A 17,391-nucleotide genomic window follows, 5' to 3' on the forward strand; every position below is an offset into this window, starting at 1 on the left:
CAGTCCCAGCTACTTGAGAGTCTGAGGCAGAAGGATCGCCTGACCCTAGTAGGTCGAGGCTGCAGTGAGTTGTGATTGTGCCACTGCACTCCAGTCTGGGTGACAAAAGGAGACTCCAACTCAAAAAAAAAGAAAGAAAAAGAAAAATCAGACAAGAGAAAGCCTTCTCAATTGAAAAAAATACACACTACAACCAAAACATGGCTGGCAATTTCCACAGATTTGTAAACTCCGGTTAAGTCTTGCCCTAAATATACCATGTAAATAATTCAGTAACAGACATTTCTATAGTAGAAATTTTTATTTCCATCCATAAAATAGATCACTAAATAGCTGAAAAAATTACATCTTATTTTAAAACATAGATTTTTAAAAATCATATTAGCTTCTCTTTAGCAAAATGCTTTCATTGTACGTATTTACAAGAAGATGCCATCCCTCAGGTCACAATTTTCTCTCCAGCCAGCCTGAGAAGGCCTTTGGATGCAGGTGGGCGCCCCAACCAAGTTGATGATCAGCTCTTCCTGTCTTGCACACAGGATGAGTTGATTTTACAAAATTCCCTTTGGAAACAAGAGGAGGTGCAGACAGCTTGTAGAGAAAAGTCCAGCTAAGCAGCAGTTGATAATATGTTTTCTTTTCATGATGAGATTAATCTCATTTTGGTAATCTACAGCCTGCTGAAGGTAGGTAGGGAATGATGCTCTTAAGATACATTGTTTCTCTATGTCTCTTCAACCTGAGTCTGTGGCGATGGCGGGTCCGAATCCAGCTCTCTGCTGAAAGGTCGCCTGTTCTGGTAGACAGAAGGGCGCTCGGAAACACGGCCACCGACATTCTGGTACATCTGAGTACAGAAAAGAGGCAGAACACTGATCACCATCTGATTTAGACATGCGTGTTCCCTGCCCACATTGTACATCATTTAAATACAAATGATTATTTTATGTAACAATTGCTTTTCACTTTTTTTTTTTTTTTGAGTTGGCCCAGACTGGAGTGTAGTAGCATGCTCCTGGCCACCACAGCCTTGACCTACTGGGCTCCAGCAGTCCTTCCACCTCAGCCTTCCAAGTAGCCAGAACTACAGGCTCACGCTACCACACCCGGCTAATTTTTTATGTAATGTAGAGACACGATCTCGCCAAGTTGCCCGGGTTGGTCTCGAACCCGCAGGCTCAGGCAATCCACTTGCCTCAGCCTCCCAAAGTGCTGGGATTACAGGCTGAGCCACTGAACCTGGCACTTGTTTTTATTGATACAAAATAGATGTACATATTTTCAGGTTACACATGTAGACAACTGCTTTCTTATGCATAGTGTTAGGAAGTATTGCACATATTCATTGACAAAGCAGTTGTGGTCCTTTTATGAATGAAGAAATCACATCGTAGTCAAATATTTTGTTTCACTATTGATTCTACTCTTAGATACAAAATGTCACTCTAGAAATCCTAAAATCATGCAGAAAAATTATAAAAGGAAAAGGCCTGGCCAAGCATGGCGGCTCACACCTATAATCCCAAGAACTTTGAGAAGGCAAGGTGGGAGACATTGCTTGAGGCTAGGAGTTTGAAACCAGCCTGGACAACATAGGGAGACCCCATCTCCATAAAAATACAAAAAAAAAAAAAAAAAAAAGTAGCCAGCCATGGTGGTGCACACCCTTAGTATTCAGGAGGATGAGGCAGAAGGATCACTTGAGGCCAGGAGTTCAAGGTTACAGTGCGCTACAGTCATATCACTGCACTCAAACCTGGGTGACAGAGTGAGCTCTTGTCTTGTCTCTAAAAAAATAAAGAAAAAGGCCACAAATCTAATCTGTTCATTATGGGTTTAATACAGGGGAATGATCCTTGAATCTTTACTTGGTAGTTTTGTGGCCTTAAAGTTTTTTTCCAAAATGAAAAAAGGTGTTACTTCTTTTTTCTGATTATGAAATTAGCACACATTCACACAGATCATTTAAGCAATACAGAAAGGAATACAGAAAAAAGCTAAAACCACCAGAAGTGACCACCATTATAGACAGCTTGCCATGCACACACAATTTGGTATTCATAGGTTCAGACTGTCAATCTTGGTTTAAAACCTTATTTTTGAGTTAGTAATATATTGTTACTATACAAGGGGGAGCCCCCCAATACAATTTATTTATTAAAAAAATTATTGTAGCTGGGCACGGTAGTGCACGCCTATAGTTCTGGCTACTTGGAAGGCTGAGGTGGAAGGATCACCGGAGCTCAGCAGGTTGACGCTGGGGTGGCCGTGAGCGTGTCACTGCACTCCAGCCTGGGTGGACAGAGTGAGACTCCAGTTCAAAAAAAAAAATTGTGTATTTATTCTCACATGTTTCAACTTCAGTCACCTTCAAAGTACTCTCCGTCTGATGCAATACACCAATCAAGATGCCTTCTCCACTGCTCAAAACAGTTTTGAACTCCTTCGTCTTGATGCATTGGAGTGCTTCTGCCGTGTTTGGTTTCACCTCTTCCACATTGTCAAAACGTTTCCCTTTGTGGACTTTTTTCATCCAGGAAACAAAAAAACACGGCAAGATCTGGAGATTAGGGAGGGTGGGGCATGGGGTCATGCCGTGTTTTTTGGTCAAAAACGGCTGAACCCTCGGTGCTTTGTGGACAGGTGCGTTGTCACAGTGGAAGAACCAGTCGCCTGTTTGCTACAACTCAGGACGTTTTCTTCTGCACACTGTGATGCACACCGTGATGCAACCTTCTCAAAACTTCCAGATAAACACTTTGGTTGACCGCTCGATCCGGAGGAACAAATTTCGAGAGTACTACAAGAGGCCCACACTCCAAAAGATAACTGCAGGTTTTTGGGGTCCCCCCCTTACTGTTCATAAGTTACATGTGTGTATTTTCATTATTCTCTGAGTATGGCCACTTTTCCCCCCCATGGCAGTCTACGGACGGTGATACTGATGAGCTTTAATTAACCTGGGGGACTAGCTGTATAATACAAACTGAAAAAGCACAACTGATCCAGTCTTACCCCGGGATAGGTCGGGGAAGTGGAATTGCTGGGTCGAAGAGAACACTCCATGAATGGTGACACCCAGGTCCAGGCTGCCCTGCAGGGAGGTTGTCCTTATTTCTGGTCCTCTCAACTGTGTCTGGGAAATCTATTCTCACCAGAGCTCTCCCAATAGCGGATACTAACAGTTTTTCCCATCTCTGCCCCTTCATGGAGTCACAAGTGTTATCTCCTTACCTGCATATGATCAGCAAACTGGAGCATCTTTCTCTACATTTAACAGTCATTTGCATTTTATTGTGAATAGCTTGGTTATTTCCTTTGCTTTTTATATACATAAAGGGTTATATGAGGGAGGACCCAAAAAACCCCAGAATTATTCTTTGGAGAGCAGGCTCCTTGAAGGAACAGGCTTTTCCCACTAGGTAAGCGTTCTAGGAACCCATGGGTATCCGTGGACCAACTAACATTGTTGGGAGAAGCTGTCTGTGTTCAGCCTCAGTGAAAATTTTTTTTGCAGTTTTTTCAACGCGTTTACCTGTTTCTTTCTTTCTTTTTTATTTTAAAGATGTGGGGTACAATTCAGGGTTAGGTATACAAATGGTCATTGTGCAGGTAAAGTTTGGGCCTCACTTTGGTCCCCACATCACCTGGTTTGAGATCAGGTACGCTTATTGATAAAGTATCTCCCCCTACTCCCTGCTCCCTCCCCTGGCAGTTTCCCACTACTGTCAATCCCTTTCTTACAGTGTTATAATAATTGTTCAGGGTCTGCTTATGAGTGAGAACATGTGGTACTCAGTTCTTTGTTTCTGTGATAGATCACTGAGTATTACTGACTCCAAATCCATCAAAGTTGCTGCAAGGTTCATAATTTTGTCCTTCTTTATGGCTGTGTAATATTCCATCATGTATATGTACCACATTTTTTTAATCCAATCTACTTTCGATGAGCCTGTTTCTTGATGGGCAATTTACAAGTGCACCTGCACACACCGCACAGAGTGTTCAGCAGTTTTTAAACAAAAACGTCATGACCCCTGTGCCCCACCCTCCTTACTCACCTGATCTCACTCTGATCAACATTTTTTTGGTTCCCCAGATGAAAAAAGTCCTCAAAGGGAAATATTTTGCTGATGTGGAAGAGGTGAAACAAAAAATGACAGAAGCACTAAAAGGTACCAAAATGGACGAGTTCAGAAACGATTTCGAGCAGTGGAAAAAGCATCTCAATAGGTGTACTGCACATCAGACAGAGAGTACTTTGAAGGTGATTGAAGTTTAAACTTATAAGAATAAATACACTTTTTAAAGAAGTAAATCCCAAGTTTTGGGGGGGGTCTTCCCTGTATATGTCTTTGCTATTACTTCTAAGATCTTGGCAGATAAATTTAGGAATTCTGTGTTCTGTTTATTTAAATTTTATAGACTCTATTGTCCTACTTCTTTTATAGTGGTTGGTTTGGTTTTAGAGTCAGGGTCTTGCTCTGTCACCCAGGCTGGAGTGCAGTGGCACAATCATAGTTCACTGCAGCCTCAAACTCCTGGGATCTTCCTGTAGTCTTCTTACCTCAGACTTTTGAATAGCTAGAAGTACAGGTGCACACCACCACACCTGGCTTGTGTGTGTGTGTGTGTGTGTGTGTGTGTGTGTGTGTGTGTGTGTGTGTGTAGAGGCAGGGTTTCACTACGTTGCTCAAGCTGGCCTCGAACTCCTGGCCTCACACGATCCTCCCACCTTAGCCTCCCCAAAGTGCTGGGATTACAGATGTGAGCCATGCTCAGGCTTCTTTTATAGTGTTATAACAGTTACAGTGCTAACCGCCTAGACTGTCTCCTACTCTTCCTCTTTTCTCTCTAGAAAACTAAAAAATGATATACGGGATGCCAAAAAAATGTATACACGTTTTAATTATGACGTGCGCACAAAAGATGGCGTTCATCAAATGAATGCTAGCGTCACCATGCGACAGGCAGGACAGTCACAGAAAATGGCGGAAACATGGTTGAGTGATCGTCATACTGCACATTGCTACTGTAATTTATTTATTTTATTTGTTTTTTTTTTTTAAATGGGAGTCTCACTCTGTCGCCCAGACTGGATTCAGCCGATCCAACAGGCCCAGCCTCGACCTGCTGGGCTCCAGTGATCCTTCTACCTCAGCCTTCCAAGTAGCCGGAACTACAGGCGAGCGTTACCTCGCCTGGCTAATTTTTGATTTATTGTAGAGATGAGGTCTCACCAAGTTGCTCAGGCAGGTCTCGAACCTGCGGTCTCAGGCAATCCACTCACCTCAGCCTCCCAAAGTGCTGGGATCACGGGCTGAGCCATCGAGCCCGGCCTGCTACCGTAATTTAATTCGGCTTTGAAAAGTAATACATAGATCACATCTCTTAAAACGTGTATCCAGCTGGGCTCGGTGGCTCAGCCTGTAATCCCGCGACTTTGGGAGGCTTAGGTGAGTGGATTGCCTGAGCCCGCGGGTTTGAGACCCACCTGGGCAGTGAGACCTCCTCTCTACAATAAATAAAAAAATCAGCCGGGCGTGGTAGCACGTGCCTGTAATTCCGGCTACTTGGAAGGCTGAGGCGGAAGGATCGCTGGAGCCCAGCAGGTTGAGGCTGCGGTGGCCGGGAGTGGCCACTGCACTCCAGTCTGGGCGACAGAGTGAGACTTCAACTCAAAAAAAAAACCACACACACAAAAAGTGTATATTTTTTTGGCACTCCCGTTTATCCATTGACCCTACATGCCTCTATCTGAAGCTGAGGCACCACGACAGCCATGCCTGTCCCTGAGCCACGAACGAGAGCACCTCCCGCATGTGTTGTGTGAAGGACACAGCAGTGGGCTGGGCCTGTTGGACCGGCTGAATCTGATGTCCATCTTAACTCTGCCTTTTTGGCCAGCTCCTGAAGCCTGGAGCACAAACACAGCCACACCTCACACCCGACATCTCCACATCTGAGCTCAGGGACATTCGCCATCCACCCCGTCCGCGGTCTGAAGACTCCAGAACCATCTCTGACTCCTCAGTCTCTCTCTCTACTCCCAGAGCCCGTGACTGGGTCTAGCTGTGCTATGTCGCCCCTTGTCATGTCTTCCTTTCCATGTCTTTATGTGATTTCTAAATGACTTGATTGATTGAGTTGGGGTCTCACTCTGTCACCTGTGCTGGAGTACAGTGGCACGATCATGGCTCACCACAGCCTCCAACTCTTAGGCTCGGGCTGTCCTCCTGTTTCAGCCTCCGGAGTAGCTGGAACTACAGCACTTGCCACCATGCCCAGTTTTTGTTTTTTTGTAGAGACGAGGGCTCGCTATGTTGCCCAGGCTGGTCTTGAACTCCTGGGCTCAAGTGATCCTCCTATCTTAGCTTCCCAGAGTGCTGTGGTCACAGGGGTGAGCCATTGCACTTGGCCCTAAATTACCTTTTTTTTTTTTTTGAGTTGGGTATCACTCTGTCACCCAAGCTAGAGTGTAGTGGCACAATCACGGCTTACCATAATCTCGCCTTACTGGACTCAGGCAATCCTTCTGTCTCAGTCTCCCAAATAGCTGGGACTATAGGCGTTCACCACCACTCTCGGCTGTTTTTTTGTTTGTTTGTTTGTTTTTTGTAGAGACAAGATCTCACTTTGTTGCCTAGACTGCTCTCAAATTTCTGGGCCCAAGCAATCCTCCCACCTCAGCCTCTCAAAGCGTTGAGATTACAGGCATGAGCCACCGCACTCAGCCCTAAATGACTTTTTCATTACATAAGTAATACATGACCCTAGTATCTTTACAAATATGTGAAACCCTGGGTTTTCAAATGTATCATTATAAGTAGGTCCACACATTTTCTTATACTTTTAAAAATGGTAACTTTATCCTTAGTGATGTTCCCCTTTCTTTTCTTTTCTTTTCTTTTTTTTTTGTAGAGACGAGATCTCGCTTTGTTGCCGAGGCTGCTTTCAAACTCCTAGGCTCAGTCTTAAGACTTCTTGACTCTCTGCCTTCCCCCAGCTCTTGCTACTGTATTCAAATCCTAAGGATGACCCTTACTGTGTTACCTTAGGCAAATAACTTAACCTCTCTGTACCTCAATGTACTAGTCTGTGAAAGGGGTAATAAGAAAAGCTGCTTAGTGAGATGGATGTGAGGATGAAACAAGTTACTGTAGCTAATACATAAAGTATAGGACTATGCACTCAAAAATACCAGCACCTACGTTACTCAGAGAAACACCTTTGGTCTTTCTGATCTCTGCTACTATTTTGCTGCGGCAGTTTCCTGTCTCCTTAATTCTGCTTTTATCTCTAGTCATTCCCACTTTCTCCTCTGTTCCCACTCCACTTCCTCCTCCTCGTTCTCCTTCCTCTTCATTCTCTCCCCCCTCCAGCTTCTTGAGTTAAAGAATTAGTCACTTATTTTCATTCTTTTTCTTTTATTTATTTTTGGAGAGATGGGGCTCTCACTATGTTGCCCAGGCTGGTTTCAAACTCCTGGCCTCAAGCGATCCTCCTGCCTCAGCTTCCCACAATGCTGGGATTACAGGCATAAGCCACCATGCCTGGCCTCACTTAAAAAAAATACACACACACACACACACACACACACACACACACACACACACACACATAATTAAAAATATAAATAACATATACAGATTTGCCCAAAAAATGCATACACATTTTAAGAGATGTTCTCTAGGTATCACTTTTAGTTCACTGTCATCAAGAATGTCTGGACATTGGTGGTAACCACTTTGAGCACCTCTTGTAATTGCAGAAGTCAAACATGACTTGTATTCATGTACAGTTTTAATATGGTTTCTTCCTTTCTTAAAATGTGTGTACATTCTTCTGGTACCCTCTGAGAATTTTTTTCCTATAATTCATGGGGGCAGATAGGAGAGGAAAGACACCCAGAAGTGTTTGCCGGAACCTTCTAGATGCTAAGCCTCATGCCAGCAGGTAGGTATACAATGATGAGGAAAATGGGTGTGATCTCTAACCTGCTTCCCTGCTGACCCCCATTGACTTATTGAACAAACAAGGGACAGACAGACCCATAAAGCAAAACTGTCCTACAATATGGTTTGAGTCTCATGTAGAGTGATAAAGTGTTACGGGAATTCAGAAGAGGGAGACCGTACTCTGACTAGAGAAAGTGGGGGAAAGCTTTGCAAAGGAAAGAATATTTGATCTGGTGCTTAAAGATTGAAGCATGTTTGTCTATCCTAAAAAAAACCTTCAGTGGTTCACACCACTGTCTAATTAATGGCTTAGCAGATAATCAACAATCTCCCTGATCTAACCCCATTAATCTTGAGGTTAGATCTAAAAGAATTACTGGCTGGGCAGGGTGGCTTACACTTACAATGCCAGCACTTTGGGAGGCTGAGGCAAAAGGATTGCTTGAGGCCAGAGTTAGAGATCAGCCTGGGCAACATTGTGAGACAAAAAAACTAAAAATTAGCCAGGTGTGGTGGCGTGCATTTGCAATCTCAGCTACTTAATAGGCTGAAGCAGAAGGATCACTTGAGCCTGGGAGGTTGAGGCCGTAGTGAATTATGACTGCACCACTGCACTCCAGCCTGGACCACAGAGTGAGACTATCTCAAAACCAAAAATAAAATAAAATATAATAAAGGCATTAACTTATGTTTTCTCTATGTATTTCCCTCCCCTTCTCGCTGATTCTCTGAGGGTCATTTTCCCCCTAGTCCTTGATGAAGCAGAAACAAAGATTCTACAGTCATTCACAGATATCGCAGGAAAGACTGCCCCGGGGAAGATGACAAGGACAGTTTTCTCTCCAAGAGACTGGGTAGGACTGTGTTTAGGAGACATGAGGACAGCGGGTGGAGGGTTAGTGTCAGCAGAGGAGAAGCCAGGGCTTGCTTAGGATGGGCAGGGCTGTCTGGTGTGGTTGTGTGGGTTGTGTCTTAGACAAACAAAAGCACCCAAAAGCACAACGGGGCTGGGTGCGGTGGCTCACGCCTGTAATCCCAGTACTTTGGGAGGTGGAGGTGGAAGATTGCTTGAGCCCAGGAGTTCAAAACCAGCCTGGGCAACATAGCAAGACCGCATCTCTACAAAAAAGCAGAAAAATTAGCCAGGCATGGTGGTGTGTGCCTGTAGTCCCAGCTACCCAGGAGGCTGAGGTGGGAGGATAGTCTGAGCCCGAGAAGCCAAGGCTGTGGCTCCAGCCTGGGCAAGTGGGGCTGAAACCCACTCAGTGGAGACTGAGGCAAGAGGATTGCATAAGGCTAGGAGTTTGAGAGCATCCTGGGCAACATAGTGAGGCCTCAGCTCTAAAAAAAAAAAAGCAACAACAACAAAAAGCCGGGCATGGTGGCATGCGCTAAACTCTGGGTTCCTCCCACCCAGAGGGAGTGCCATTTCTAACTCACTTAAAGGAGCTACTGTTTTCTCTGCATGCACCCCATGCCTCTGACACTGGAAGGGAAAGGAACTCTGTTGAAGAGCATGAGGGGGCAAGTGGGAGGAAAAGCTGGTGAACTGTCTGTCCTTCAACACGATTCCCTCCGCTGATGTAACACCCATGGATAGGTCGCCGTCAACAGCTCCTGGTACCTCTCAGGCCCCCTGAAAGGTGGGACATCCTGTGGGTGTGAGGACATGAAAGGAGAACCTTCGATCAAGACCCAGGTGGTCCTGAGCAAAGCCCAGGGCTTCTCGGCAGCAGTGGGCCGGCTACACGGACCGGCTCCATCTGGCTCCATGACGTTGACACTTATGTTGTCCTCTGTTCCTCCCACCCTTGCATGTTGGCACAGACACTCATGTCCCACTCTCCTGCTTCAACTCTGGAGTTAATCATTTGTGCATCCCGGAACGCCCCACTCACCCCCTCTTTCACTGCTCACAGCCAGTTCAAGGAAAACCTCCACGAAACCAAGCCCGACCACCCGGCAGGTAGCGTCAAGATTCTTTCTCTTGGCCAGGCACAGCGACTCACACCTGTAATCATAGCCTTTTGGGAGGCTGAGGCAAGAGGATCGCTTAAGGTCAGGCGTTTGAGATCAGTCTGGCAACACGGCAAGACCTCATCTCTTCCAAAAAGTCAGCCAGGTGTGGGGATGTGCGCCTGTAGTCCCAGTTACTTGGGAGGCTGTGGCAGGAAAATCATCTGAGCCCGGGAGTTGGAGGTTACGGTGAGCCATGATCATGTCACTGCATTCTAGCCTGGGTGACAGAATGAGACTCCGACTCAAAAAAAAATCCTTTCTCCTGATGCCACCATTTCAGGTTTCTTTCTATAACTCCCCTTTCAATTTATCTAACAGTATCATTAACTGTTTATAGGTGTCTGGCCGTATCCTATAAATCCGTTGGGGTCTTTTCATTTTCTGCAAACTTTTGACTGAATCCTCTGTCAATAACAGAAGGAAAGGACATGCCATTTCCACAGGTCTATGAGAGAATGCAGAACTGAAAATGCACTCTTCACAATGTAGAAAGGAGAACAGACAGTCATTTAAAGCCTCCAATTTCTATTTAGTTAACATTTTATTAAGCATGTGCTAAGCCTTTTCACATATTTTCTCTTATTTATCCCTTCCCCCAACTCCATGACATAGTATTTGCTTTTATACTTTTTTCTTTTGAGTGGGGTCTCACTCTGCAGCCCAGGCTGGAGTGCAGGGGCACAGTCGCGGCTCATGGCAGCCTCGACCTCCTAAGCTCAGACGACCCTTTTGCCTCAGCTTCCGGAGTAACTGGGATTACAGACACACACCACCATGCCTGGCTGATTTTTTGATATTTTGTGGAGACGAGGTCTCGCTGTATTGCCCAGGCTGGTCTCGAACTCTTGGGCTCAAGCAATCCTCCCGCCGTGGCTTCCCAAAGTGCTGAGATTACAGGCGTGAGCCACCACATTTGGCGATGTGATTATGCTATCCTCATGTTTCATAGTTGAACAGAGGAAGACGTGATGGCTTCTGGGGGCCAGGGGTTACGCTTTATTTAGTTGTCTAGTTCTCTGCACTGGACACTTAAGAATTTTTGATCTATCAATCATTTGGCTGAAATCTTCAGGAAATGTATTTTGGTTCCAAAAACATGGATCAATAAAATTTTGTCCCACCCCACACAGCTCTTAAGGACCACCAAGTCAAATTGGGGTGAGAAAGACAACGTGGAGCCTTTGCCTCTTTTTTTGTTTTGAGTTGGAGTCTCACTCTGTCACCCAGGCTGGAGTGCAGTGGCCGCTCCCAGCCACCGCAGCCTCAACCTGCTGGGCTCCGGCTATCCTTCTGCCTCGGCCTTCCAAGCAGCTGGAACTACAGGCGCGTGCTACCACGCCCGGCTAATTTGTGATTTGTTGTAGAGATGAGGTCTCGCCAAGTTGCCCAGGCGGGTCTCGAACCCTTGGGCTCAGGCAATTCACTCACCTAGGCCTCCCAAAGTGCGGGATTACAGGCTGAGCCACCGAGCCCAGCTGCCTTTGGCTCTTAGGAAGACAGCAGCAAGTGTTTCAAATGACCATGATCCTTTTGAGTAATGCTTTCCAAAGTCCTGGTTGCCACTTACCGCTTCTTCTGCATCTGCCAGCTGGCATCCCAAAAATGAAGTCAGATTAGGGAAGGACGGCCGTTTCCTTGAGTCGAAAGCCCAGCAGGACTGCATGATAAAATATCTGTAACACCACAGAGCAAGGAAAAAGAGGGGAAAATCTGAATGAAGCCCAGGCTGGAGTGGATCATTTTCTACGTAAAAGTGCCTTTTATTCCAGCAGAGCTGCTTATTTGTGACACATTTGTTTTGTGACAAGTCCTCTACTCATTTTGGACTCATATCAGAAGGAGAAATCAGATTATGGACAGAAATGCATGTAAAGAAGTAAAATGTGGCCAAGTGTGGTGGCTCATGCCTGTCGTCCCAGCACTTTGGGAGGTGGAGGCGAGAGGATTACTTGAGCTCAGGGGTTCGAGACCAACTGTAGCAGCATGCCAAGGCCTCATCTCCACAATAAATCAAAAAATTAGCCAGGCGCATCCCTGTAGTTCCAGCTACTTGGAAGGCCGAGGCAGAAAGATCACTTGAGCCCAGCAGGTCAAGGCTGCGGTGGCTGTGAGCATGCCACTGCACTCCAGTCTGGGCAACAGAGTGAGGCTCCAACTAAAAAAAAAAAAAAAGAAATAAGATGTAGGGGCTAGGGGGGGTCTAACCGCCCTCACAGATGTCTCAGGCAAAGGAATTAAAAGCTGGAAGTGGCCAGGTGTTGTGGCCCATGCCTATAACACCTCCTCATGCCTTGGGAGGCTAAGGTGGGGTAGAAGGATAGTCGAGGCCAAGAGTTCAAGACCAGCCTGAGCAACATAACCAGACCTCCCTGTTCTCCCACTGCCACCATCTCTACAAATACAAAATAAAAAATAATTAGCCAGGTATAGTGGCATGTGCCTATAGTCTCAGTTAATTGGGAGGCTGAGACACAAAGATCACTGGAGCCCAGGAGTTTGAGGCTGCAGTGAGCTATGATCATGCCACTGCACTCCAGCCTGGGCGACAGAGAAAAATCCTGTCCCATTTTTTTTTAAAAAAGGAAGTAGGTGTCTCTGAGGACAGGAAAGTTTCAGCTTTGTTCACAGATGCTCAAGACAGAAAAGAAGAATTTTCTTTTTTTAAGAGGAATCCTATGAGATTTGCATGAAAGAGTTTTCACTTTTTTCATTTGGAAGCAATGCAGATTTCTAATTTCAACCCATTTACAGTCTGACTTGAACTTACATTTCTTCTGTAGCATAAAACGGTTGGTCCATTTTAAATCCACTCTGAATGAGTTTATAGAAGTTAGCATCCACTGGAATGCCAGGGTAAGGATTCACACCTGGGAAAAACATGCAAGAGGTACAGTCGTTCACCCATGTCTTCATGTGTGCATGAATGGATTCACACAACTCATAAACCGCAATCAACATGCAACTGATGCATGCAATTAACAAAATTAGCCACGTCTATTTAATTTTTTTGATTTATTGTGGAGACGAGGTCTCGCCAAGTTGCCCAGGCTGGTCTCAAACCCTGGGCTCAGGCAATCCTCTCACTTCCACCTCCCAAAGTGCTGGGATTACAGGCGTGAGCCACCGCGCCCGGCATGACTTTCTTTTTCATGGGTTGAGGAGCCCTTCACAGCACACAAGCGCAAGAAGAAAACACTCTGATAAGTGGAGGGCTCCCCTGTGCCAGACACTGCCCAGTGGTAGTCCTGAAACTGGGTAAAAGAAGTCATGGGTCATGTTCTCCAGCTGGTTATAGACCATAGGACCAGACCTATGGACACCAGAAATCAACATCTCTGACTTAGGAGGGATCAGAGTGGGCAAGGGGTGTGATAAAAGGGGCAGCGCATGCAAAGCCCAGAGCCCAGCGAGGCCAGCAAGCTTCCTGAGACGTACCAAGTGAGAATATTTCCCAGAGCAATATCCCGTATGACCAGACGTCACTCTTAATGGTGTAGACGCCTTCAAATAAGCTTTCCGGAGCCATCCATTTCACAGGCAGACGGGCCTGTGCAAAACCCAAGAGGAGATGTGTTGGTGAGTTTTCTTTTTTTGTTGTTTTTCGTTTGTTTGTTTTAGAGTTGGAGTCTCACTCCTTCGCCCAGGCTGGAGTGCAGTGGCACACGCGCTCTTGGCCACCCCAGCATCGACCTTCTGGGCTCCAGCAACCCTTCTGCCTCAGTCTTCCAAGTAGCCGAAACTACAGATGCAGGCTACCACGCCCGGCTATTTTTAAAAAAACTTTATTGTTGAGATGAGGTCTCGAACCCGCAGGCTCAGGCAATCCACTCGCCTTGGCCTCCCAAAGTGCTGGGATTACAGGCTGAGCCACCGAGCCCAGCCAATGGTGAGTTTTCTATGTACAAACACGACTGCCCTTCTCTTGTTAGCTAGGTGATGAGATGTGTTATTTCTAAGGTCATCCTTAATGCTTAATTGAGAAAAATCACATTGCTCAAGTGGAAGTTTTCCACTTTCAGATTAACATTCTGAGCTGGCCACGTTGGGAAGCCCGGGAGGGAGGATTGCTTGAGGCCAGGAGTTTGAGACTAGCCTGGGCAACAAACCAAGACCTCATCTCTACAAAATAATATAATAATAATAATAGAAAAAATTAGGCCAGCCTCAGTGGCTCAGCCTGTCATCCCAGCGCTTTGGGAGGCTGAGGCAAGTGGATTGCCTGAGTCTGCAGGTTCAAGACCCACCTGGGCAACTTGGCGAAACCTCGTCTCTACAATACATCAAAAATTAGCCAGGCTTGGTAGCGCGCGCCTGTAGTTCTGGCTACTCGGAAAGCTGAGGCAGAAGGATCGCCAGAGCACAGCAGGTCGAGGCTGCAGTGGCTGGGAGCATGCTACTGCACTCCAGTCTGGGTGACAGAGTGAGACTCCAACTCAAAAAAAAAAAAAGAAAAGAAAAAATTAGATGGGTGTTGTTGCATGCATCTGTAGTCCCAGCTACTCAGGAGGTTGAAACAGAAGGATCACTCGAGCCCATGAGTTGGAGGTTATAGTGACCTATGATCACACCATTGCACTGTACTGTGAGCAACAGAATGAGACCCCGTCTCAAAAAAAAAAAAAAACATTCTAATACTAGTAGCCTAAAAAAGAAAGCATATTTCTTTACAGCTCACCTTGAACAAAGGCGTGTGCATGGAATTGGAAAGTTGGATGGTGGATACTCACTTTCCATTAAGAAGCCACTCAGTAGCCTAGAGGTAAGTGGGTGCCACAGAATCAATGGAACCTTTGGCTAAATATTTCTCAGACCGTTAGTGAAAATGCTGTCCACAAGATTGTCATGAGGAAAGCATGCGTCATCACATCCAGAAGTGATGCCAGTCTGGCTTCTGTGGCTTTAGTCACTTCCAGGAACATGGAAGGGGGTTTTGACTTAACAGAGACTCAGGTCAGTCAAGACACAAGATGGATGGGTTACTGGGGCCAAGAGTTTGTACAACTTTCTTTTTCTCTTTTACTGTTGTTTTGCGTTGGAGTCTTACTCCGTCACCCAGACTGGCGTGCAGTGGCACGCTCCCGGACACCGCAGCCTTGACCTGCTGGGCTCCAGCGACCCTTCTGCCTCAGCCTTCCAAGTAGCCAGAACTACAGGCGCACACTTAGCTAATTTTTTATTTATTGTAGAGACGAGGTCTCGCTGAGTTGCCCGGGCGGGTCTCAAACCCACGGGCTCAGGCAATTCACTCGCCTCAGCCTCCCAGAGAGCTGGGATTATAGGTTGAGCCATCGAACCCGGCCCTTTTTTTTCATTTTTTGAGTCAGAGTCTCACTGTGTCGCCCAGGTTGGAGTGCAGTGGCACACTCACAGCCACCACAGCCTCCACCTGCTGGGCTCAGACGATCCTTCCGCCTCAGCCTTCCAAGTAGCTGAAACTACAGGCGACGTCACAATACCCGGCTAATTTTTTTATTTACTGTAGAGATGAGACCTCACCATGTTGCCCAGCTGGTCTTGAACCCCTGAGCTCAGGCAATCCTCTCGCCTCCACCTCCCAAAGTGCTGGGATGACAGGCATGAGCCACCACACCTGGCATGATTTTCTTTTTCATGGGTTGAGGAGACCTTCAAAGCACACAAGCTCAAGAAGAAAACACCCTCTTTTTTTCCCTTTTTTTTTTTCTTTTTGTTGTTGCTATTTTTGAGTCAGGGTCTCACTCTGTCACCCAGGCCAGAGGGCAGTGGCACGATCATGGTCACCTCAGACTCGGCCTCCCGGGCTCAGGCGATCCTCCCACCTCAGCCTGCTGAGTAGCTGGGACTACAGGCACACGCCACCACACCTGGTTAATTTTTTTACTGTCATAGAGACAAACTCTCGCCATGTTGCCCAGGCTGGTCTTGAATTCCTGGGCCCAAGCAATCCCCTCACCTCAGTCTCCCAATGTGCTAAGATGACAGGCATGAGCCACTACTCCTAGCCAGGAAAGAATCCCTCTTTTAAATCCTCTATAAACTGAGAAGCTGTTGAATCAAGCAGGCTAGTCTGGTTAATTTGATTAATTAAAGAAATTAACTGTGGTTCCAAATGGAATAGGCTTTCCCACATATGAGAAAACCGGTTGGTAGGGTGGCACCCACATAACCACATCAGAGCAGGCTTGAATGTCTGAGGAGTGAAACTTCAATCAACAATCAACTGAGATCTCATTGTGCTTGATGCTAGTATGAATACAAAAAAATTAAAAAATTAGCCGGGCTTGGTGGCGCATACCTGTAATCCCAGTTACCTGGGAGGCTGAGGTGGGAGGATTGCCTGAGCCTGGGAGATGGAGGTTACAGGATCATGCTACTGCACTCCAGCCTGGGCAACAGAGTGTAATTCGGTTTTTCACATTTATTGGTGTTTGCCCTGGACAAGGCACTTTCGTGTTGGTTTTATTGGTTTCTTCTCACATCAGCACTATGAGGTAAGTGGCTGACCCTCATGGGAAACACGCGTCATGGTGGTTATGCACGGACCACCCATGTTCACATCCACAGGCAAGTCGCCTTTCTGTACCTCGGTTTCCTCACCCACAAAGTGGGTACTTAGAAGAATAAATGAATTAAAATATGTAAAGCACCTACAATAATGCTTAGCACATAGTAAGCATTATATCAGCATTTGATTTTTTTTTTTGAGTGAGCTCTCACTCTGTCACCCAGACTGGAGTGTGGTGGTACGGTCATGGCTCACTGCAACCTCAGCCTCCTGGGCTCAGGTGGTCCTCCTGCCTCAGCCTCCTGAGTAGCTGGGACTACAGGCACTTGCCACCACGTCCAGTTAATTTTTTGATTTTTATTTTTTGTAGAGATGGGGTCTCGCTATGGTGCCCAGGCTGTTCTCCAACTCCTATGCTCCAGTGATCCTCCCACCTGGGCCTCCTAAAGTGCTGGGATTATGGTGTGAGCCACCATGTCTGGCTATCATTTGATGTTATCATTATTTTACAAGTAGGGATAATAACCACAGAGAGAAATCTTAAAAAGAAATGGAATAGTGCCTTAAAGCCAGGTGTTGTAATTCTTAAAAACCACTTTGTTTCAGCGGCGTAACTTTGCCATCTAGTATTTCTAAGAGTTCTTTTGCAAACACAGCTGTCCTTCGGGGTTTTTTTTTTGTTTGCTTTTTTCTTTTGTTTTTATTAACAAGCAGATTCAGTCATGTGTTAAGCCTTCTTTTGTTAACAGTAATAGGATGACAAATATTCATTAATTAATAATTAAAGTGTTGTGCCTTTTGGAGTTTATATTTATTTAATATTTAATTTATGTGCTGTACATTTTTTATTTTTGAGAGTCTCACTCTGTCGCCCAGACTGGAGTGCAGTGGCCACTCCCGGCCACCGCAGCCTCGACCTGCTAGGCTCTG

At 46.0% G+C, this 17,391-nt stretch overlaps 1 protein-coding gene across 1 annotated transcript in view; it reads right to left on the minus strand.

Annotated features, from left to right (window-relative positions):
- Positions 1-293: 293 nt before the first annotated feature.
- Positions 294-17,391, minus strand: part of FLT3 (fms related tyrosine kinase 3) — a 71,210-nt gene continuing 54,112 nt past the window's right edge. The window contains exons 21-24 of the mRNA XM_021714810.1: positions 13,413-13,524; positions 12,745-12,844; positions 11,545-11,650; positions 294-847 (exon numbers count right to left, since the gene is read on the minus strand). Of these exons, the coding sequence (XP_021570485.1) occupies positions 725-847; positions 11,545-11,650; positions 12,745-12,844; positions 13,413-13,524 (441 nt within the window). The 3' untranslated portion in view covers positions 294-724. The remainder of the gene's footprint in view (positions 848-11,544; positions 11,651-12,744; positions 12,845-13,412; positions 13,525-17,391) is intronic.

This window comes from Carlito syrichta, unplaced genomic scaffold (genome assembly GCF_000164805.1).
Source record: "Carlito syrichta isolate Samal-C Ts95f unplaced genomic scaffold, Tarsius_syrichta-2.0.1 Scaffold305794, whole genome shotgun sequence".
Taxonomy (NCBI): Eukaryota; Metazoa; Chordata; class Mammalia; order Primates; family Tarsiidae; genus Carlito; species Carlito syrichta.